The sequence below is a fragment of the Cavia porcellus genome, unplaced genomic scaffold (assembly GCF_034190915.1).
Source record: "Cavia porcellus strain 051 isolate PalLab524CR breed Dunkin Hartley unplaced genomic scaffold, mCavPor4.1 scaffold_7, whole genome shotgun sequence".
In the NCBI taxonomy this organism is placed as follows: Eukaryota; Metazoa; Chordata; class Mammalia; order Rodentia; family Caviidae; genus Cavia; species Cavia porcellus.
Window position 1 is genome coordinate 23,531,036 of NW_026947490.1, and position 23,827 is coordinate 23,554,862.

The 23,827-nt window shown below is 51.6% G+C and overlaps 1 protein-coding gene and 1 long non-coding RNA gene across 4 annotated transcripts; one reads left to right on the forward strand and one right to left on the reverse strand.

The window, feature by feature from the left end:
• Positions 1 to 238: 238 nt before the first annotated feature.
• On the reverse strand, positions 239 to 11,721 carry Gpr4 (G protein-coupled receptor 4). Of its 3 annotated transcripts, none has more exons than XM_063252900.1 (2): positions 11,582 to 11,721; positions 239 to 4,311 (listed from the first exon to the last, which is right to left on the reverse strand). In XM_063252900.1, exon 2 carries the CDS (start codon positions 3,349 to 3,351, stop codon positions 2,266 to 2,268), a length of 1,086 nt encoding a protein of 361 aa, XP_063108970.1. In that variant the 5' UTR covers positions 3,352 to 4,311; positions 11,582 to 11,721; the 3' UTR covers positions 239 to 2,265. The 3 variants fall into 3 exon arrangements, with proteins under 3 accessions (XP_063108970.1, XP_063108971.1, XP_063108972.1); XM_063252901.1 differs by lacking the exon at positions 11,582 to 11,721 and adding an exon at positions 9,063 to 11,516; XM_063252902.1 differs by lacking the exon at positions 11,582 to 11,721 and adding an exon at positions 7,849 to 9,007.
• A 7,050-nt stretch (positions 11,722 to 18,771) lies between these two features.
• Positions 18,772 to 21,789, forward strand: LOC134476868 (uncharacterized). Its single transcript, XR_010048652.1, has 2 exons — positions 18,772 to 19,252; positions 20,552 to 21,789. It is a non-coding gene; the product is annotated as an uncharacterized LOC134476868 (long non-coding RNA).
• Positions 21,790 to 23,827: the final 2,038 nt, after the last annotated feature.

The window sequence follows — 23,827 nt, forward strand, 5'->3', positions numbered from 1 at the left end:
CGGTAACTTTTCCATGGGATTATAGATATAAACTTTACAGACCTCATTGCTGGGACCACGAGGCAGTTTCTTCAGCCCCAGCCCAGGGCCTTCTTCAGATTCCTGGGTGGGTAGCATGGGGCCCAAACACTGAGGACCAGGCTCTAGAATAGCTTTAGGAAACTTCCGAATGTGTACATGACTCTTTTCTGTATAATAATTCATTGCTGTTTCCGAAGCACACCAGGCACACAGTAAGTGCTCAATAAATGTTTATTGAATGGGCTGGAAGGAGCATTTGGTGGGAGGGGGCTGTGTTCAGCTGCTCTGAGGTGGTGGGAGGAGGGAGCTGGCTGCCCAGACCCTAGGCCCCACCCTCCCGCACTTCGGGGCTCCTTGCCCTGCCCCCCATGCTACCTCACCCCCTCACCAGAAGTCATTTTCTCAGGAAGCGCATTGTTTTCCCACTCCTTTCTGCCTGCCTCTGCCTTTCTTGGACAAGCCTTTCCAGGAAGCACTTGGGGGAACTTCTAGGGCAGTGGTGCAGGGCAATGTGGGGGAGGGTTCTGCAGCTCAGGAGTCTGCATCCACCCCTGCTCTGGGAGAGTGGGGCCCTGGCAGAGTGGGTGCTTCCTCCTGCTCCCCAGCCCTGGTGACCCCTGAGGCCTTGGCCCCTCTAGGGCGTGGGAACAGATGCTGGAGTAGGGAGGAGGGAGCCAGCCCAGGATGGCCCAGCACTGACTCACCAGGCCTGAGCCCTTGGACACCTCGCTCAGGCTCTGTGGTGCCGCCTTCCTAGTGTAGCTAAGATCATTCCCAGAACTGGCAAGGGGCTCCTGTGCCCCGCCTGATTCCTGCAGAATAAACCCCGCCACTGACCAGTGGCCTGTCTGGTCCTGCATTTCCACCCATCCAGCACCAACATGTCCAGCCTAAATTTGTACAATCACCATCTTACCAGGCCCCTGGCATCTGCCTTTACCTCCTGCCTCCTCCTCCCACTCAGCAGCCAGCAGGACCCCATTAACAGGGAAGTCAGATCACTTCGGCACACAGCTCAGAGCCTCCCTGTGGCTCCCATTTAACTCAGAATAAAAGGCAAATCCTTAGCAAGACAAGCAGTCCCACACCATCTGCCTGTGGCTGCTGACCCATTCCTGTCCCATTCCTCTTTCCCTCCTGACCTTCCACCCCAGCCACACTGCTATACCTCTGGTTCCTTAAAATCTGCAGTGACCCCAGGGCCTTTGCACTTGCTGTTCTTGCTCCCTGGAATTCTTTGCCCACAGTAGCCACCTCGCCCCTTCAGATCTTGCTATAAGCACTCACCCATCCTCCTCATCTGGATCAGACTCCATCATCTGGATCACACTTTCTCCTCTCAACTTGCTGTTTTTCCACTTCCGCTTAGTGACTCCATGTTTTATTTATTTTTTTATTGTGATCATGGTTTTTAGAGACAGGATCTTGCTATATAACTCAGGCTGGCCTGGAACTTCCTGCCTCAGCCTGTCAAATAGCTGAGACTAGAAGTATGTATCACCATGCCTGCTTATGCTTACTTTTTCACTTGCTTTTCCTGAACACCATCAGAGCAGGACCAGGGTTTTCATATTCATTGCTGCATCCTGAGCCCCTCTCAACACATGCTGGGCATAAATCTCAAAAGAATGAATAAATGAATGAATGAATGAATGAATGTCCTTTCTCTTGTCCTGCGCCTCCTCCATGCAGTGTGCTCTGAATGCTTTTCACTTGGTTTCTGACACTCTCCCTCCTCTTCCTCAGTTCCTACATGCAGGACACTTGATACAGAATCTCAGAATCTGTCTGTCTGTCACCCTTTCTCCCACGGAGCCAGGGACATCCCAAAGGCAAACATAATGACCGTGCTCCGTGATATTTCCCACCTGCGCTGGAGTCAGAGCTTTACCGCCCTGTTGGCAAGAACCCTTTCTTTCTGTCTTTACCTCCTAGAAACCAAATCTTTGACTTCACAACCTTGTCCGGCCCTCCAGGAAGCCCTCTGTGGCCCAGAACAGTAGCAGGGCCTGGGAGTCCATGAGGACAGTGCCACTGCTCTGTCATTCGCCCTGCCCAGCTTAGGGCTGGAGACAGTTAAACCGAATTGTTAGGGGGTCATGAGGAGGGGGTGCGTGAAGTGACATCCCAGCCTCTGCTTCTCCTGTTACGTCCTTACGGCATTCAACTCAGCCTATTTACATACAGTTTGCACACAGCAGACCCGGGGGAGAGGCCACGGCCGAGATCTGAATGTGGGGCTCACTACGCGGGCAGCAGCACCTTGAGCGGCACCTGGTCCCCTTGGGAAGGGGCAGCTGCCACCCAGCTGCCTGCCGGGGCCTTGGCCACGCTGCTTCTCTTGGAAGTAAGCGGGGTCTCCAGGGTGAGGGACACGTTGGCCATCTCCTGGGGCTTGTCGCTGGCCAGGAAGCGGAGCAGGTTGTGCAGGGCCTTGGCCACGTCGCTGCGGGCGCCCTCATTGACCAGGCAGTAGAGGATGGGGTCAGCCACGCAGTTGAGGCTGGTGAAGGCCAGTGAGCTGTGGTAGGCGGAGAACACGCGCTCCTCGAAGCCGCAGTCCCAGGGGTGGCCCAGGTAGACGGCGCTGCGGGACAGCAGCAGGACGTGGTAGGGCGCGAAGCAGACCAGCACGATGGCGATGAGGCTGAGCGCCAGCCGCTTGATCTTAGCCTTCTCCTGGCGCTCGGTGGACACGCTGCCCCGCACGGCCCGCAGGATGCCGCGGTAGCACAGCAGCATGAGGGCCCAGGGGAACAAGAAGCCCACGAAGACGCGGTAGAGGTTCATCCAGGCCACCCAGCCCTCCATGGGGAACTTCTCGAAGCAGAAGGTGTGGTTGTAGCGGTCTCGAAAGAGCTCATCGTGGAAGAGGGGCGCCGAGTTGGCGCCCAGCTCAGTGGCCCAGACCACGGAGCTCACGGCCACGGCCGTCTTGACACGGCGCAGGCGGGCAAAGCGCAGCGGGTGGGCCACGGCCAGGTAGCGGTCCACGGAGATGCAGCACAGGAAGGCGATGCTGATGTAGATGTTGGTGTAGAAGATGAAGCCGAAGAGCTTGCAGGAGCCCGGCCCGTGGATCCAGTTGTCGTGGTGCAGGAAGTAGTCCACCCAGAGCGGCAGCGTGCAGATGTACAGCAGGTCGGCCACGCTCAGGTTCATCAGGTACACGCCCAGCTCGTTGCGCTGCCGCACCTGGCGGTAGGCGGCCCACAGGGCCAGGCAGTTGGTGGGCAGCCCCATGCCGATGACGAAGATGTAGAGGGAGGGCGGGAAGAGGTGGTCCACGCGAGAGTCCACGTGGCAGCCCTCCCACGAGCGGTTGCCCATCCTGGGCGCTGCGGCTTCCTGGGCTCTTCCCCTGCGGGGGGGCTGCCGGGCTGTGGGTGGGGGGGCAGGAGGCCATCGGGCCCCCTGAGCCCCCTCCTCGGAGGCTCAGGGGAACATGACAGTCCCAAGGAAGAGATCAAGAGGAACCCTTGGGCAGGCTGGGCAGGGAAAGCGAGGCACAGCACGGGAGGAAGAATAGGAGGGGGTGGGGACGGAGGTGTCTGTGGGATCAGCAGGACTTCAGGAAGAGCTAGGAAGCGGGTGCGGGCGTGCACACCCGGAGCCCTGGCACTAAGGAGGCTGAGGCAGAAGGATCCCCAATTCAAGCCTGCCTGGCCAACTGTGCCAGACTCTGTTTCAAAAGTTAAAAAGGTAAAATCAAAGGGATAACGGACAGAGTTCAGTGGAAAGGCCCTCGGTTCAATCCCTAGTGCAAAAAAAAAAAAAAAAACTATGGGGCAGCAGAAAAATGGGGCAAGGGACAGCTAATGGAGGAGATGGAGGTGTCAGTGATGAGGGGAGATGCTTAGAGAGCACCCAGGAAGTAAGTGCAATTATGCTGAAGTACGTGCCATGGGGGACGAACGTTCTAGAAGACAGGAAACCCCACAAGAAGGCATTGAGACAGGGCACGGGAGTGCTGGCGAGACTGGCAGTGTGGGCCAGAGCACAGGATTGTCCCAGGGCCCCGGCAGGAAATAAGGAAATGCGTAAGACTGAGGTGTGTAGGCCTCAGGGGCTGCCCCGTTGGGTGGACAGAGGAAGGGCAGGGGACCAAGCGGAGGGCTGCTGGGAAACAGGAAGGAGATGACCAAGGGCTGGATCACAGGAGGTTCGAGGTTAGGCCTGGGAGGGGAGAAGAAGGAGGGGAGGGCTTTTGCTTCAGCCCTGATGGGGTCCCCGTGGTTGGGATGACGTGGTCTCAGCTTGAAACCTCAGACGAAGCTGACCTCTCTGGGCCTGCAGGGACAGAGGACACAGGTGAGAAGCCACCCACTCCGCTCCCCATGCCCTCCCTGTGGACGTGGACAGCCGGTGCCTTGATGCTGCCTGCTTCCCAAATGTGTGCTATAAGCCGGGTGTGGCTGGCACACGCATGTGACCCCAGAACTCAGAAGGCTGACGCCGGAGGATCACTATGATTTCATGGCCAGCCTGGACTACACCAGGAGATCCTGTCTTAAAAAACCAAAACAAAACCAAATCCATGCTATGTAAAGACCTTAGAACTTTCTGGCAGAGAGTATAAAACTGGCACAAGTTCCACACCACGTGCTGGGCCACAGGGACTAATCTGATCTCATCACTTCATAGGCGGGGGGAGGAGCCCGCAGAGGCTGGGTCACCCCTTCAGGATCACAGCAAGGAAGTGACAGAACCCAGGGTGGGATTGGCCTCCTGGCCCCAACTACAACACCACATTCTTTTTGTTTGGAAACAGTCTTGCTATGTAGCCCAGGCCAGTACTGGGCTTACCATGTAGTCCATGCTACCCTCAAACCCATGACTCTTCTGTTCTGTTTTGGTTCGGTTTGGTTTTTTGAGACAGAGTCTCACTATGTAGTTCAGGTTGGCCTTGAACTCACTATATATCCTAGACAGACATCAAACTTAAGGGATCCTCCTGCCTCTGCCTCTCAAATACTGCAATTATAGGTGTGTGCCCCCATGCCTGCCCCCCCCTTTTTGTTTATTTTCAATTGACATAGTATATAAATTTATGGGGCAAAAGCATCAAGATACCTCCTTCTTGACAATGATTGCTACATGTTTTGGGGTTTCTTTGCTTTTGTTTCTTATTTTTTTTTCTTTTTTTATAGTGCTGGGTTTTGAACCCAGGATCTTCTACTTGTCTGGTGAGCGCTGTACCACTGAGCTACATGCCCAGCTCCTAATAGCCACAGTTTATTGAGCCCTATTACATACCCTGTTCTAAGCCCCTTTTGGAGTATCCTTTTGGAGTATTGTATTAAAAGTTTCAAGAACTCCATATAGAAAGTAGCTTTCCCTCCTATTTGACACACCGAGGCACAAAGCCATTCTGAGACCGTCCCAACTCCTGACATCCAAGTTTCTGATGACAGGAGAGGGAATCTCTGCTCTCGGCCCCTTTTTCAGAGTATGCTTCAGTTGTCAGAATAACTGGACAGAAAAGGGCCCCGGGGTCAGGTGCAGTGATGTACACCAGCATGAGGGAGGCTGAGGCAAGAGGATCATCGCAAGTTCAAGACCAGCCTGGGCTACAAAGTGAGCTCAAGGCCAGCCTAAACTGCATAGGGAGACCCAGCCTCAAAGACAACAAATAAATAAATAAGAAAGAGATGGGGGAGGAGGAGGGACTGGGAATACAGTTCAGTGCAAAAGCCCTGGGGTCAGTCCTCAGTACCAAAAAAGAAAAAAAACAAAAACAAAAAAGACCCTGGGTAGGGACCCAGAACCAACCATAGCTGCAGAACCTGAGGGACAGGAGAGGGAGCAGAAACTTGGGCTCCATCAAGTTGAACCTGGAATCCCTGGGTCCTTCCGAAACCTCTGCCACCAGCATGGCGAGCTTGGATTCCTGTGTTTTGCGGCGCTGGGGATGGAGCCCCGGGCCTGACACGGTGCGGGCAACTCAGTATGCTGGACTCATGCTCTGCCTCCCTCCCGCTCCTGTCCTGCCAGTCTGCAGCAGCAGAAAAATCTTCAGAACCCAGAAATCAGCTCCTGTTTCTTCCCTGCTTGAAGCCCTCTAACAGCTGCCAAGAGGACTGCAGTAAAATCCACACTTCTAGCCAGGCCCAGTGGTACAAATCTGTAATCTCAGCTCCTCAGGAAGCTGAGGCAAGAAGATACCAAGTTCAAGGCCACTCTGGACAACTTAGCAAACTCCTGTGTCAGAGTGAAAAGGGCCGAGGGGGTAGCCCTCTGTAAAGTGCCTGGGTTCAATCCCCAGTACAGAGAAGAGGGGAAAAAACAAAAAGAAAGAAATAAAGCGGGGGGGGGGGGATATTGATAGACCCCTACTCCTGGCCCTGGGTACAGGAGGAGAGAGGGAGAGGCCTTGCCTGTTGGCCTGGGCAACCCAGCAACCCCTCCTCCGGGCCCCACCCCCAGCAGGGTCCATGCCAGTGACTCCTCCAGCCTGAAATCCTCTGCTTACTCTGCCTTGTGCCTGGCTTACTCGTGTTTCATTTTGTTTGAAACAGGGTCTCACTGTGTAGTTCATGCTGGCCTCGAACTCACAGAGATCCTCCTGCCTCAGCCTCCTGAGTGCTGGAATTACAAGCATGTGCCAACACACTGGGCTCTTCCTTCACCTCTTCAGCTGGCCCGAAGAGCTCTTCTCTACCAGGACCCCGACACCCCCAGCACCTGTCTTGTTTCTGTCTGTCTGTCTGAATGAATGAACATTCCAGGAGGTTGTGAACCTTGTGTGTCAAATGCCTGTCCCATCTCAGGACTGGCCCAGCGTACAGTAGGTGCTCATTAAGTGTGCCCAGAAGCTTTGAGAAGGAGCCCTGCTTCACCACCACCCCCCAGCCCCCTGACTGAGTCCTCTTCCCCTCCCTCCATGTCTGCACCCCAGGCTCAGCTGGGGGCCTCAGGGAAAGAGGCGCGCAGGGGGAAACAGAAAGGGCAGGATCTGTCCGCTTCCTGACTGATTCCCTGACTGACTCGGAAAGGTCAGGGCTGAGGCCCTGCTCAGTCAGTCCTGCTCCCTGCGGGGTCTTCAAACAGCTGTGCCCCCACCCCAGCCAGAGGCTTGGTCTCATGGAGGGAGCATGAGGCTTGGTCCTGGAGAGATCAGTGTCATTCCACCTCTCTTCCCTCTCCCCTGTCCTCTTTCTCCTTCTGTCCCTCAGCCCTTGTCTCTCTGAGCTGCCATCTCTCCCTCTCTCCTCCTGTGACACTAAAGGAATTATTTCCCTCTAGGGGGATTGCCAGCCTGGGCAAGTTCAAGGCCAGCCTGGATTATAAGGCTAAGACCCTGTCTCAAAACAGTGTGTTCAGGAGGGTCTTTTTCTTTTGTTCTTTTGTGTGCCTGGTACTATCTTAAGGATTGAGCCATTTGCTCTGAGCTCCACACCCAGCCCCTGTCCCTTTTAACTTTTATTTCAAGACAAATTGTTGAAAAATAGCCGGGCCTGGTGGCTCATGCCTGTAATCCCAGCACACTCGGGAGGCTGAGGCAGGAGGATCCTTGCAAGTTCGAGACCAGCCTGGGCTACAAACTGAGCTCAAGGCCAGCCAGAACTGCATAGCTAGACCCTGTCTCAAAAAAAAAAAGACAAAAATGGAGGCTGGGGATTTAGCTCAGCGGCATAAGCACCTGCCTTGCAAGCAGGCAGTCGTGAGTTCGATCCCTGGTACCGATAAAAAACGAAAAAGACAAAAAGAAAAGAAAAATTGCTTAGTTGCCCAGGCTGGGCTCAAATTGGGATGGTCCTGCCTCAGCCTCTGCAGTAGCTGGATCACAGGCGTGTACTACTCGGCCAGGTGGGTGGGGAGGCACACCTTTGCTACTGCTTCTTCACAGGTGGAAATCCCTGGGAGAAGGGGATTCATGACTGAAGTTTACAGTCCTGGAGCAGGTATTACTCCCTGGGCCCTAGAAAGCGGAGGCAAAGCCCACGTGGGTGCGAAGTTCCCTGCTGCACCTTCTCCCCACTGACACGGGCCCTGCCAGCCCCAAGCAGGCGGGTGCAAATGTTTCTAGCCGCCAGCGGAAATGCACTTCCCATTGCTAATTTCCTCCCAGGCCGACCAGCCTGGCACCAGCCCTCCCCCTCCGCTGTGCACCTGCGTCTGGGGGTGCTGTTGTGGGGGAGGGGTGCTCCAACAGAGGACCCTCCCCTCCTTCCTCCGTCCCCCACTGATACCTCCCACATGAACCCCCAAAGGCAGCACAGAACCTCACAGGCAGAATCCCTGCCTCAAAACAAGGCCACGGCCTGCCTCTGTGTGACAACCGGGCTGTGAGGCTCTTTCTGACCCCTTCCTGGTACACATAGGGGAAACCAGGCCCTAGAGACAGGCAGCTGTCTAAGTCACAGTCTGGGATTGGCCCTTCCTTCCATTGCTCTGAACTGAAGAGTGGTCCCTTCTCTGAAGGTCTCCCCACTTTCTGCACCCCTGGCATTTTTCACCAGTCTGTCCTGGGGAGCCCCTAGGCTCCTTTAAAAATGTGAGAATCTGCTGGAAGTTGGGGATGTTCACAGAAAAACGAGTGGCCCTCAGTCACCTCTCCTGGGGGGGCTCTCTTGGTATCTACCTCTCCTCCTCAGGCTTCATTTGAGAGGCAAACCCCCAAATCTCACAGCCTGCCAGCAGTTCCCCTGATTCACAGCCCCCCTCCAACTTGGGTCCTTGCCACCTCCTTCCAGAGAGGCAGGAAAGTGGGGTGCAGGGTGGTAACTGACACCACCCCCCAAATCACCTCCTTGAGGGCCGCCACCCCAGCCCCTAAGCTCCTGCCAGCCACCCCTAAACCCAGGCAGGCCCAAGGACTTAGAGTTGAGAGGACGAAAGGAAAAGAAAACAGTGCAGCCCCCACATCCCATCATCTCGGGCTCACTCACCAGCCTGGTCCCCAGGCCACCGGGCTGGCTCCCCCTGTCTCCTCTGTGGGCTCCAGCTTCCCCCTCCCCCAGTGGCCCCAGGGGACCGACCGGCCAGCTCCGGTCTGCTCATTAGGGGACGAAATGTGATCACCGTGTCTCGCTCCCCACCTGGTGCCCTGGCAGCCGGTGACGGAAACCAGGGGGCAGCCAGGCCCCGTGGACTGGCCCTGCTGGGCCTCAGTTTCCCCCATTTCCATCAGGGGGATCTTTATGCCTGCTCCCCGGCAGGGATGCTGGAGTCCTCAGATGTGCCCGCCCCCTCGCCGCCGCCGCCGCCGCCGCAGATGTTCTAGATTCCAGCGTTTCTGGAGCCCTGGGATCCTGGCTGTTCTCCGTGCTAACACCGAAGGCTCGGAGCCCGAGCCTTCGCTGCTGCCGTCCAGTTATTATTACCCCGCCGCTTTGAGCGCGCACCCTTCCAGGTTTCCAATAGCCTGGAGTCTCACATTCCAAGATTCTGAAGTTCTATTGTTAGAACACTGATTTAAAAAAAAAAAAAAAAAACCATTCTACGACTTTCATAATCTATTATTAAACCCTCAGTGATTTTTTATCTGTGCCCAGCAAACATGAGTACATATTTCCCCTTTTCTCTTTCTATTTTTTACAGAAATGGGAACATCCTCTGAGAGGTGAGCATCCCTGCTGGCTTCCTCCTGCCTCCCTTTTCTGCTCTGGATTTTGACAGCCCAGCGGCCTGAATCCCAAGATGCAGGGTGCCCTGGGAGCGCGGACTCTCGAAGAGGGCACCTGGGGGTCCCTTTGCTACCTCTATCTGGTCCCCTAAATTCTCACCCCCCGAGGGGACACAGGAGCCCAAGCTGCCGCCCCACCCCTGGCTCAGCGGTCTCCGCTCACCCCAGCTGAGTTATTATTTGTCTAGACACAAACCAAATTACAGGCCCTGTCCCGAGGGAGCAGTGGGCTTCGGAGGGTCAGGAGGGGACGTGGTTACACCGGCTCCCCTCCCCACTTCTCCCCAATCTCCTCCCCTTCCCCAGCAGCAGCCCTGGCCCCTCTCCCTCCTCACCAGTGGGGTGCCAGGAACATTTTCTCTTCTCTGCTGCTCCCAAAACCCTCCCTCTGGACTCCAGCCATCCAGACTCACCCTGGCATCCCTCTCTGCTCGCCTCAAAGACCAAGATCAAGACCTCGTTCAGCACATTAATCAGATTTAGTGACAACCAGAGAAGCCACCTCTCCGATAGGGACAAAAAAGAAGCCAGGTGTTCATTGTTGGGCGTCAGTTGAGCAGGGGCCGCATTCCCAGCCTAGCACTGATGCAGCTTGGGGACTTTCGCTCTCGGGCCTCAGTTTCCCCACCTGTCCACTGGCGGAGAGGCTTGGCCTAGATGACTCTGCAAGCCCTGTGGAGCCCTCATTGTGACCACTGAAGACTGCCAAGATTTCAACACTAATCTGCTTGAAGGATTGGATTGGAGGAGCCTGAGAACCTTCGAGCCTTCAGGGCGGCTGGGCCGGGGTCGTTCTGTTCATGGACTTTCACATTTAAGACCCCCCAACCAGCCTCTCACTGCACACCCAAACTAGGGAGCTGGGCGTGGAACCCAGGGTTCCATGCATGCTGGGCAAGTGCCCTACTGCTGACCTGTATCCCAGTCCTCAGGGGTTCCTGATGGTATGATTTCCAGAGTTTGGGGAGCCTCCCACCATCTTTCTTATCCTACCCGTCCTGGGTACCCTCCCAGAAAGGAAAGTCTCCCCTCCTCACCCCAAATCTGAGGTCAGGTTCCTGGCATACAGCAGACAGAGGTGGGGGCTCTTGAGAGCTCCTAAGGGAGTGGGGATGATGAGGAGGGCCTTAGAGGTGTCCCCATTCTATCTGCGCCCCCCAACAAGGCCTCCATGTGTATCTAGCCCTGGTGTGCACCAGGTCTTGCACACACCTGGGCACCCACACTTCCCACTTCTACAGCTGTCCCTCAGCCTGGGTGGGGGGAAGTTGTCTGGTTCAAGGGGGAGGGGAGGGAGGCAGAGAGAGGAAGGAGTCAAGAGGGACACAGCCCAACCCTGGAAGGAAGTGGGGGAGGAAGTCCGCCCCCCAACCAGGAATTCCTGAACTTGGGGGGTGGAGTGGGTGCGACCTCAGGAGCCTGGGGTGACTGAGAAGGGCCCCCAGGGTCACCAGTACGTACCACATAGGGGCACACTCTCATGCCCGTCCCCGAGTCCCAAGCAGCCGCCCAGCCCAGAGGGAAGTTCCTGGGGTGCCATAAGGTTTGCTAGGAGGTGACGCTGGGGTGGAGGCGCCCCAACAGGATGCCGCAGAGACGGAGAAATAGATAGAGACCCAGACGGGAAGGGAAAGCGAGGGATGCTGCGATCCCGGAGCGCTGGGGACTGCAGAGCCAGGCGCCGAGCGAGCCCGCGGACCCGCTGAAGACCCGGCGAGGGCGGAGGGGAAGAGAGCGGCGGGACGGGAGCACAGAGGCGGAGGTGCAGAGCCGAGACCCGGGGAGAGACGCGCCCGGCGCTGGGACACGGAGGGACTCGGGGCAACCGCGCGCCAGATGCGGACGCCAGGGCCGGGCGGGCGGGTACGGGGGCGGGGCCGGGACGGCGCGGGAAACTGAGGCAGGCGGGTCGCGGGGGAGGGGGCGCCCTACCTGCGCGGCGGCGGCGGCGCCTTCGGTGCGACGCGGTCCCGACTCGATGGCGGCTGCGGAACTCAACCGGGCGCCCCCGCGGAGCAGGACGGCGGCGACTCCCCGTGGCCCCGGGCCCGAGGCGCCGGCCAAGCCCCGCCCCGGCCGGGCCCGCCCCCGTTAACCCCTCCCCTGCCGCGCCCTGAACCTGAGAGATCCTCGCACCTCTCAAGCATCCCAGGCCAGAAACTCAAAATCCTGAGCCGAAGCCCTAACACCACGTCATTAACCCACAATTTTTTTTTTTTCTTTTGAGTCGGGGTCTCACTACGTGGCCCAGGCTGGCCTCCAACTCAGATTCTCCTGCCTCAGCTTCCCCAGTACTGGATGACAAGCAGGACTGACCTATTAACTCTTGGATCACCCTCCCTCCTTCGGACCACAGATCGCCAATTTCATCAGTCTTGGGGAGGGAGTACGACCACGAACCCTCCCCAGGCTGTCAGTTTTTCCCTTGAGGTCCCAGGCCTAAATCTTTCAAGTTCTGGTCACCAACCTTTTGCATGACGCCCCTCCCACTCAACCGAGGGGGAGAACAAATCCCTACTTCCAGTGTCAGAAACAGCCCTGGAAACCGCCCTGGGGTTTACAGTAGCAGCCAACTCCCTGGCCTGAACTTAGCCTAGAGACCTCCCTGCCTCTGTTTCCTCTACAGTCAAAGCAATTGTTCATGGTCCTTTCTCCAGAGAATGTCATAAGGCATCCATGCCATCCAGTCCGGGAATGATCTGAATATGGTGACTTAATCTCATCTTTTTGGGAGACTGAAGCAGGAGGATCACAAGTTCAAGGCAAGCCTGGGCAAGTTAGTGAGATCTTGTCTCAAAATTTTAAATAAATATTTTAAGTGCTAGGAATGTAGCTCAATCATAGAGAGCATCTGGGGGGACTAGGGATTTAGCTCAGCGGCATAAGTACTTGCCTTGCAAGTGTGTAGTCATGAGTTCAATCCCTGGTACCGATTAAAAAAAAAAGAAGAGCATCTGGCTCCACCCTCGGTACCAAAATAAAAACAAAACATGAAAACTGTCACTCTGCAGCCCAAGGCTCCTCACAGTGTCCCCTGGTTTCATTCAGTACAGTGAGTCCTGGCAAATGGATGAGGCAGGCAACTAAACACAGGAATCAGGGCCAGCGGGGGAGGGGGGGCCCATCCTCCTGAGCACTGTTCTATACCCTTTTTCTTTTTCTTTTTCTTTTTTTTTTTTTTTTTGTCTTTTTCCTTTTTATTGGTACCAGGGATTGAATCACGAAAGCGCCCCAAGGCAGGCGCTTTATGCCGCTGAGCTAAATCCCCAGCCCCATCTATACCCTTTTTCAGGCAACACACCCTACTTCACCTCTAGGCACAACTCTCTTCTTTCTTTCTTTTCTTCCTCCTTCTTTATTTTTTGAGACAGGTCCTGCTATTTAGATCAGGCAGGCCTTGAATTCACTGTGTAGTCCAGGCATCTCAAACTCACAGTGAGCCTCCTGCCTCAGCCTCCCCAGAGGGCTGGGGTTACAGATGTGTGCCACCACACTCAGCACTATCGTTTTGTTGTTTTTTCACTCAGAAATTAATTCTGCCTGTTCTAGAATTTCACCTAAATGAAGTCATATGGTTAAAGCAGACAAACAGAAAAGGGAGCTCTTGTGATTATTCTCTGTGTGGCCTCGGACAGGCACCTTAACATCTCTGAACTGCATTACTCCCTTCCTGGCAAGGATCATGAGGGAAACAGGAAGTGGGTGCTAGAAGACCCAAGAACTCTGCAATGTGACACAGTTAAGGACAGCTCCAAAGGACGGTCATGATACTCTAACACGTGTGTATCCTAATAGCTTCCAGACCAGCTGCATACACCCTCCTAGCAGCCTGGTGATCAGCCCAAGGTCCTCTAAGGAGCAAGTCTGAAGACTGGATGGTTCACATCTCAGTCCCAGTACACTGGGAGGCTGAGGCAGGAGGATATCAAGTTTGACCCCAGCTGGGGGAACTTAATGATTTAGCAAGATTTTATCTCAAAATTTAAAAAAAGAATAAAGAAAGGAAAAGGGGCTGCAGATTAGCTCAGGGTGAAGGCTCTTCATTTTCTAGTCCAAAAAATATTAAAAAGATATTAAACAAACCAAAAATAAAAGCACCATTTCTCTGCTCTGGGCTTAGGGCTCCCTTCCTTTCTGCTCCTCCTGCGATTCGCTCCGGGTACTGGCAGCAAACAGGCGGCTATCTGAAGAGTCCTCTGGGGAGCATTTCTGGAAGGACAGTTTTGAGAGGGACTGGCAGATGGAGGAATAAAGGGGCCCAGGAGACAGACAACTCCGACTCTCTCCGTTCCCCGTTGGGGTTCTGGGCCTTAACTGTAAGCGGCAGAGCCCAACAGGAGGCGCAGGCCGGGGACGCTCATGGATGGAGTCTGCACAGGGCAGTATCCCAGGGCCCAGCGCAGAGGAGAAAAGCTACAGTGACCTCGCGGGAGAATCACCAGCGCTTTTCAGCAGAATTTTCAAGCCTTGTTTTTCCGTGGAGGGCCCCGTCTGGCCACTAGGGGGCGAGACAGCACCGAGCACCCCAGGGACAGACCCACTTCTAGCGTTGCGCTGCTGCGCTGAACTTGGACTGGAGGAAGAATCCCTAGTGGGGACAGGAAAGCAGGCTGCGACCCGCGAGTGACAGAAAACTGGCCTCTTAAACCTAGCGAAGGCTGCTGGATGTGGTGCCGCACGCCTATAATCCCAGGCCTCGGGAGGCTAAGGCAGGCGGATCTCTGGGTTCAAAGCCAGCCTAACTGAATAGCGAGACCCTATCTTGAAACAACTAAAATCTTTGTACTCGTGGGTGATGCTCAGTGAATGGACGTTTGGGTAACACTGTTTGAGGCCCTTGGCCAAAAGATGGAGGAGATGGGTCCTTCTGACATGCTTAAAACTCCGTGGAATTTCCTGTCGGACTCCAGCTGCCTTCGTTGCTGATGGATGGGTGTCATCGTCTGGACTGGTTCCTCTTAGACAACTGTGTCGCCTCAGGGGCAAAGGAGGGACGGCAGGGTTCTCCTGCAGGATGTTTTCTCTCCCTTACGAAGAGGTGGGCTGGAGAAGTGGTTACTCCAAAACCGCGAGGTTCTAGGTCTCCCTGCTGCTTGGCTCACCTCACAGGAGAGGCACAAGGCTGCAGTGTTCTGCAAAATTCTTCTTTCATGAATGTTCAGAAATTCCCAGGCGTTGGCTGCCCTGTGCTGGTCCCGCTGACGTGGTGGTCCTGGAAGGAGCTGCCCGAGGCCTCAGCCCTATTCTGAGCTCTCTGCAAGCAAAGATTCTCAGGGAGGGCAGCCAGGCCCAAGCCCCAAATCATATTGTTTAAAAGGACTCAGTGGCGACCACTCCCCTTTGCACACGGGGCCTTACGAGTTGTTAAAATAGTGAAGTGGAGGGGCTGGGGATTTAGCTCAGCGGCATTAGCGCCTGCCTTGCAAGCAGGCAGTCGTGAGTTTGATCCCTGGTACTGGTAAAAAAAAAAAAAAAAAAAAAAAAACGAAAAAAGACCAAAAAAAAAAAAAAAATAGTGAAATGGACTGAAACAGTTCTCTGCAGAAGTCAGCCCATCAGCCCAGAACGCAATGCCTTAAAGCACTTCCTAGAGCTTCTCAGCTCAGCAAAGATCACAGAACTAAGGCATGCACACATGAGATGCTTTTGAAGGATCCACGACTTTGGATCCTTTTTTCTTTCTTTCTTTTTTTTTTTTTTTTTTGAGACAGGCTCTTGCTATGTAGCCCAGGGTGGCCTTGAACTCATGGCGATATTCCTGCCTCAGCCTTATGAGTGCTTGAGTGCTGGAATTACAGACATGTACCATCATGACCTAATGACAGTTTCTTTCTTTATTTCCTTCTACCCTGCCTCCCCACATTCCCACACCCCCACTACTATTCCCCACTGAAGCTAAAACCCAGCATGACGGGCAAATTAGCTAGCACTAAGTCATACCCATTAAAAACAATTTTCAAATTTTTTTGATACAAGGAATCAAATTTAGGACCTTGGGCTTGGAAGGCAGGTGCTTGTGCCACTGAGCTATATCCCTAGCCCAGAGCTTTTAGTCTTTTTTAGGATCCTCTTTGAAAAAAGTGGGCCAGTTAAGACAAGCATGATTATGCATTCCATCTATTCAGGAAGCTGAGGCAAGAAGATTGCTTGAAATTCCAGAAGTTGGTGACCGGTTGACACAGTGAGACTCCTTTGCTTTTATTTTTTTGGTACTGGGGATTGAACTCATAACCTCACTCTTGCCAGGAAGCACTTATTCTGTTGAGCTAAATCCTCAGCCTCAAAGCTTCATATCTTTAAAAAAAATTTTTTAAATGAAAAATGCACAAGAAAATTTTAGGTTCACTTAAACCTTCTGTAAAGTAATAAAACACAACCTAAGGAAATGTGCTATCAAGTCATTATTCCAGACCAGCAGCCTTCACTGAAATTCTCATCCTATCTATATCTTCCAAGGATAAGTCTCTAGAGGAATCCAAGGAAGCTGTGATAAAATACCATTCTTCAGGTTCCGGTTTTCAAAAGAAAAAATGGGGGAAAAAATCTAGCGTACCCACCCCAAAGATAATCTCCTCAGATGGCTGCTTGGTGGAACCAGATGGTTTCAGAAGGTCATCTCTCAACTAAATGTCCCCAGGACACCACTTGTAGGGCCCCCTTCAGTGATGGGGAAGGAACCCACTGAGCTATTTGCCCCTTGCCTGGCCTACAGTTGCTGAATCTTTGGCTTCACATTCTGGGTGCTTCTGGTAGGGTTATTTTGGAGGAGGTGAGCACTTAAACCAGTTGGATTCTGCACAGCACATCGCCTCTCACGATGCGGTCTGGCCTCATTGCTAAAGTTAAAAGCCCTAATAGAACAAAGACTGACTTCTAGCAAAAAGGAATTCTGCCAGCAGATGGTCTTCGGACTCTTAACTGCCTCAGCGGCTCTTCCCTGGGGACAACCAGAATGTCCATCAGTGGGTGGTGAATGGACAAACACAGGATGATGAATGACCGCCTTATTCCATTAAGTTTTGGGATTTGTTCCATAGCAATAGATAAAAGGAATGGGGTCTTCACACTCCTAGTTATTGTTCAATCTGAATGCCAGGGTGTCACCACAGTGGCACAAATATACTGAGGTCCTAGTAAGCTCTATCACCTGTTCCGGTGTCCATCCCACCTTCCTCTGCTGCTCTCAGAGAATTAGGTAGTGCATCTCAATCCCAGGTGTATTATACTAATCCCACCCAGCAAAATGGGCACATGATCAGATCAGGCCAATCAGACCATCCCATTACCTGACTCACAGGGATTGGTTCAAAGGTGGTAACGTGACCAAAGCTGAGCCAATCAGAGTCCCCTGGACACCCTTACCTGTAAGGGTAGAAATACTTCCCCTTCACTGAATGGCCGATAGCTTGTGGACATAAAGTAACATAATCATAGCTAACATTTTAGAACGTTTGTCATATGCCAGTGCATGTGTTTAAGTCAATTAATTTACTTTTAAGGCCTTTCCTTAAGGGGCAGTTCCGGTACCGGGGATCAAACTCACGACTGCCTGCTCGCAAGACAGGCGCTTATGCCGCTGAGCTAAATCCCTAGCCCTAAGGGGCAGTTACTCTTAACTCCATTTCATACAGAGTGGAAAATAAGTTTAATCATATATGTGTGTGTGTGTGTGTGTGTGTGTGTGTGTGTGTGTGTGTGTGTATGATTTAGCTCAGCGGTATAAGCGCCTGCCTGGCAAGCATTAGGTTGTGAGCTCAATCCCCGGTGTCACCCAAAAAAGAAAAAGAGAGACAGAGAGAGAATGGTCCGGTGTGAACACAATCCAAGCTCTCTGGGAGGCAGAAACAGGAGAATGGAAAGTTCCAGCCAGGTCTGGACAACTCAGCAAGACTTTGTCTCAAAGTAGAAAAATAAAAAAAAGAGTTGGGGATGTGGCTAACTGTGAAGACCCTGGATTCCAATCCAAATACTAGGGAGGAGAAAGGAAGGAGTTCCATCTGTGGTTCACATGCTAAGGATTTTTTAATATTTTAAAATCGTTCAAAAGAAATCCAAACATGAATGTTTCATGACATGAAAATTATGAGATTCAAATTTTTTTTTGAATTTTTTTTTTTTTTTTTTGTCTTTTTTCCTTTTTATCGGTACCAGGGATCGAACTCATAACTGCCTACTTGCAAGGCAGGCACTTATGCCGCTGAGCTAAATCCCCAGCCCCTGAGATTCAAATTTCAGCATATCCAATTGCATGTGGAGAGAGCCCAGGTGATTCACATATGCCGTGTGTGGGTTTAATTTTAAAGAGGGTAAAATTAAACATAACAAAACAGAACATAAGAAAACAATTTAAGAAACAGATTTCAAAGCAAGATCACCGGAGATCTTCACTTCTATCATATTGTCTCTTGTTTTCTTCCAAATAGTTGTCCATATCTTCACACACAGTGAATTCAACCAATCAAAATAGCACTAAACTGATCAGAATAGGATGAAGGCATTTTAGACCTCTTGAAAACAGCTGTCCATACCTTAATGTATGTTGAAATTAAACAGATTAAAATCACTCCGAACAAAGAATAGTATCGCTAGATTTTATATCATGACACTACGGAATTAGCAGTGGTTATCTTAGTGTCTCTTTTTCTTCCAAGTATCTATTCATTTCATCGTACATTATATAATCAATTCTTGTAAATTGTTTTGAAGTTCTACGCATGCATGAGTCTCTTCATGTATAGTGTATGGTGTTTTGCCACCACAATGGCTAGTGGTGACAGAGACAAGTGGCTCACAAGACAAAAATAAGTTACTGTCTGGCCCTGTGCAGAGTTTATTTCCCATCCTCTGATTGAAAATACAAAACTGGGCCGGGTGTGATGCCCCCAGGCCTATAGACTAGCTCTACAGCTAGACTGAGGCAGAAGAGTCGAGTTTGAAGCCAGCGTGGGCTGTATAATGAGATTCAGTCTCAATCAATACCTAAAATCTAAAACTGGAGCTGGGAAACTCCAAATGGTGGCCCACACCTGTAATCCCAGCACTCTGGGAGGCTGAAGCAGACAGATCACAAGTTTGGATCCCGCCCGGGCAGTTTAGTGATTTAGGGAGTGCCTGTCCCTGTGGGAAGCCACCTGAGATGGCGCCCATTTCCTGCTTCCGGGTTCTTCCCGGCCTGAACAAGCCCGCCAAATTGTCATATCTGCCCAGTTACCCGTGACGCTAGCCTATCAGCTTGTTAGGCGCGCTTCTCTGTGATTGGATACTGCTTCCCCTTATAAGAGGTTGTTCCTGCCCCCAACGGCGGAAGAGGAATCAACACCGAGGGTGGCGGACCTTGTCAGGTCCGGTTCGCTGTACGTAATAAAGTTTGAGAGCTGATCCTGCTCGAGTTTGGTCTCCTGTCTCCCGCGGCTCCGGTCATCTGGTGGCCGCCCGTACGGGGAAAAAGGTAAAAGACTCAGCGACGTGCCTCTTCGGCCGGGAGGTGCGATTGCTGTCGCCTGCGGTACGACGGAGGACCTGGCTCAATAACAACGGAAGGCCGCGAGCGCCTCTTCTCTTCACCCTGATCAGCTACGTGAGATACAGCGGTTCCCGTGACAGGTGAGTACTGGGTCACCTGGGTTGGGTGGACGCACCTAACAGATTTTGAGCGCCACACGAGTGGACGCTGGGTTTTTTTTTCTTTTCTTTTCCCTTTGCATCTGTTTTGCTTTCGCTTCGCTAATACAGCCCGACAGGCTTTTGATAGAGCTCGATCGGAATGCTCAGAGGAGCCCGGAGCCACTGCCGATTGTGGGTCTCCGGAGGACCCTCAGGGCTCTAATTCTGATTCTGATTCGGAAGGCTCAGAAGAGGAGGTCGTCTTTGCTAAGCATGACCCTCCTACACCGTTAAAAGAGGAACTTAGGGCTCGGGAAGATAAAAAGGGGAACCAAACACCACCCTGCCCGAGCTACTCCGCCTTACGGGAGGAGCTTAAGCCCTTCCGCCCTTTGGCAAGTTCACCACCGGAGGGTCCTTCCACCGGAGGGTATGGTCGCGGCTTCCTTTTGAGTGTTCCGGTCTCCATGCATTCCCGGTACAAGTAGGAGGCAGGGGAGGAGGAGGATATTATAAGCCCTTAGAAATTAAACAACTTAAAACTATCAAGGACGCAGTTTCAGCTTATGGGCCCAATGCGCCATTTACCATGGCGCTTTTAGAGGCATTGGCAGGTCTGCTTTTAACTCCTGGAGATTGGACCCAGCTGGCACGCGCCTGCCTCTCCCCCGGACAATAAGTCCTGGAATGAGGAATTCTGTGTAGAGCAGGCGGCAGCCAACAGGGAAAATAACCAGAGAGAGTGGAACAGGGATATGCTATTAGGGCGAGGAACCTTTGAGGAAGATCAAACTCAATACCCTCGCCAGGTTTATGAACAAATTAGCCGCTGTGGCCTCCAGGCCTGGAGACGGCTGGCTGGAAAGGGAGAAAGGGCCACCCATGCTATTAATCATTGTCTTGCAGCCTGGGCTGCTTGGGGAAAGCCCAATATATTAAAAACAGACAATGGTCCTGCTTACACCAGCAAAACTTTTGTAACATTCTGTCAACAAATGGATGTTGTCCTTAAGCATGGCATTCCATATAACCCTCAAGGACAAGGCATCATTGAACGGGCACATCGGACACTCAAGGGTGTCTTACAAAAGCAAAAAGAAGGGATAGGCCACGGCCTAACGCCCAAAGGAAGAATATCATTGGCACTCTTTACCATATCATTCCCCTGCCATGGAGCACAATAACCCGTCCCCGGCCGACAAAGGGCTGGTGAGATGGAAAGATGTCCTTACAGGACAATGGATGGGCCCGGATCCAGTGGTTAGTTGGACCCGAGGTGCGGTTTGTGTCTTCCCACAGGAACCAGGCTGCGAACCGCTGTGGGTCCCGGAAAGATTGACGCGAGCAGTAAACTCCCCACCAGTTCCTGATAAAGCACAGGAAGATAAGCCCGCGGACACAAGTCAACTCGACCCTTCTGGGACCGACGCTCAGCGCCCGAGACCATCTACAAACTAAAATGTCTGGTTTGGAGCTTTTTCTATTCTGTGGGTTCCTATTAATCACCCCTGTGATATGCTCAGATTCCACAGAACCACCACAATATCTTTGGGGTCCTTGGCACCACCCGCCCACATTGGCACCTTTTTCGGCGGCCTCGCCCGCCTCACCCAGGGTTTACACCATCAATCAAACAGTCCTTGATTATGCTAATTGCCATGGCTATCCTAGTAGAGCTTGTGGTTATTAAATGCTTGTTAGATCGCCTCATACAAACTCAGCAGCAGGTTAAGATCACAGCTATGGCAGCCATGCAAATGGCAGCAGGTGGCCCATCAGGCCAGCAGGCCGCCGCATATCTCCTTCACATTGCAGAACATCAGCTATAAGAGCTGAGTGGGCAAGCCAATGACGGGTAAGACGGGAAAAGCCCTCCCAGTCAACCTAAGACAGGCTCCACTCAGATATATATGGCCTATAAGGCCAGGGGTCCCTCCTGGAGCCAAATTATTGGCATTGAGATGCGAGACCAAGGGTACTGCAGTGCCATCCGCCCCAAAGGTTGGGGGGAAGGCAGGAATGAATGTCTATATGCATCCAGGTTCGGTTCACAAAAGCCTGGCCCTGCGAAAAAATGAACCACTCACCTTGAGCATGGTCCTGGCGCAAGGATATGCACAAAACAGGGTGATGCACAGCAGGGTATAGACCTCTACATTCTCTCATGCCTCGGCCTACAAGGTAGGCCCACTCCTAGGTGTCTAACAGCAACAAGGTCATAGACACCTTGGAGGGACCCACAGACCATCCTATTTTAATAAATAAAAAAGGGAGAGATGTGGGAAGCCACCTGAGATGGCGCCCATTTCCTGCTTCCGGGTTCTTCCCGGCCTGAACAAGCCCGCCAAATTGTCATATCTGCCCAGTTACCCGTGACGCTAGCCTATCAGCTTGTTAGGCGCGCTTCTCTGTGATTGGATACTGCTTCCCCTTATAAGAGGTTGTTCCTGCCCCCAACGGCGGAAGAGGAATCAACACCGAGGGTGGCGGACCTTGTCAGGTCCGGTTCGCTGTACGTAATAAAGTTTGAGAGCTGATCCTGCTCGAGTTTGGTCTCCTGTCTCCCGCGGCTCCGGTCATGTCCCCCCAAAATTAAAAAGGGCTGGGGCTACAGCCTTGGGTTTGATCCCCGGCACACCCACTCCCACACTTAATAAAATAGAGGGACGAGTTTTGCTCTGAGGCAGAGCATATGCTTGACATTCTCAAGGTCCTGGGTTCAATCTCCAGCACCGAAAACATAAAACAAAAAAATCTGCTCAAGATGACACAGGTACTACTTTGAGGAGCTCGCAGAAGGAGAATCCCAGTGACCATATTTGAGCCTCCTGAATCAAGCAGGGCCCTTCGTAAGACTTTCTGGTCCAATAACTTGGCAACTACTTTATTAGCACTGAACAGAGCTAGGTTTGTTTCTTACAACCCAGAATCCTAGATACCTATTGTGTTATCAACTCACTCGTCTGAAAAAAATTCCCTCTTTCTCCCCAACCCTGGGTGTCAGATGGAGGCTTCTGTTTTACACATAATCATTGGTCAGGCCCAAGGCTGGTTGCTAGGAGCTCTGAAGGTACCAGGTATCCTCTTTCTATTACATACAGAATGCTGGTCCAAGACAGAAACGCTGACTTGATGACTTTGAAATCAAGAAGCACACTTGTCCTTCCTTATTTAGTAACATGAGCCAATCATGTTCTCTTTTGACCCAAGTTAGAAAATGCTTTCTGTATGCACAGCAAAGGAAAGCTGTGCGGAGACAACCTACAGAATGGGAAAATTTTTTTGCCAGTTATTACTCATAGGACTAATACCAAGAATGTAAGAAATAAAAGGTCAAGGATTTAGCTCAGTGTATGTGCCTGCCTGGCAGGCACAAGGTTGTAAACTGACCCCTAGAACCAAAAAATAAAAAACAAAAATAAAACCATACGCCTAACCACCAAATTTAAAGATCCAGTTGAAAAAAGGATCTGAAATGAACACACATTTCTCAGATAAAAAATACAAATGGCCATTAAATGCATTAAAAAATGTTCATTATTGGCCATTTAAGGAATGTAAATTAAAACAATATTGAGATTCTATCTCACTCCAGAAAGAATCGGTACCATAAAAAAAATCAGCCAGTAACATCCTGGCAAGTCTGTGGGATGAAAGGAAACCTTCTCCACCAGCTTATGTGGGAGTGTAGACTGATAAAAACACTATAGAAATTTGTGTGGTGATTTCTCAAACCCAAAGTAGAAGTTTCATGTAACCCAGCTATTCTCCTGCTAGGTATCTTCCCGAGTTACAGATAGCGTATCTCAATGATGCATAAATTCTCATGTTTACAGCTGTACAACTCATAGTAGCTAAATCTCGGAAACAGCCTATACGCCCAGCAACAGATGAATGGATATAAAAATGTGGTATTCATACACAATAGAGTACTACTCTGCCATAAAGAAGAATAAACTTGAATCTTTTATAGGAAAGCAGAGGCACCTTGAGACCGTAATGTTAAATGAAATAATTCAAACACAAACTTAAATATATTATGGTTTCTCTTATATGAAAAACCCACTATTTTATTATAAAATAAAAGACAGATAATAGGAAAAACAAAAAAGGAACAAAAGTTACTGTAGCTGGGCATGGTGGCACACATCTGTAATTCCAGCACTTGGGAAGCTGAGGCAGGAGGATTGCTGAGTTCAAGGCCAGTCTGAGCTATGTAGGGAGTTCAAGGTTAGCTTGAACTAAATAGCAAGACCCTATCTCAAAAAAATATATATAAATAAATAAAAAAGGAAAAGAAAAGGTATTGTAATCCAGTGCAGACAATTTAGTGTAATTGTTTTCCATGTTTCATATGTTCTTCAGCCTGTTAGTCAGGTTTTCAATCTACACATGTGGTAAGTTCCTTATAAGGTTTATAAATAAATACACCTCTTGCTAGAAAAATGAGAGAGGTGAAGGGATGGGGGAGAAAAAAAGGGAACTGCACATGTACCAATGCCCTACAGTGAACGTAACCACTATGTACTGCAAAGATGTACTCATAAAAGTCAAAATAAAAAATAATGTAAAAGT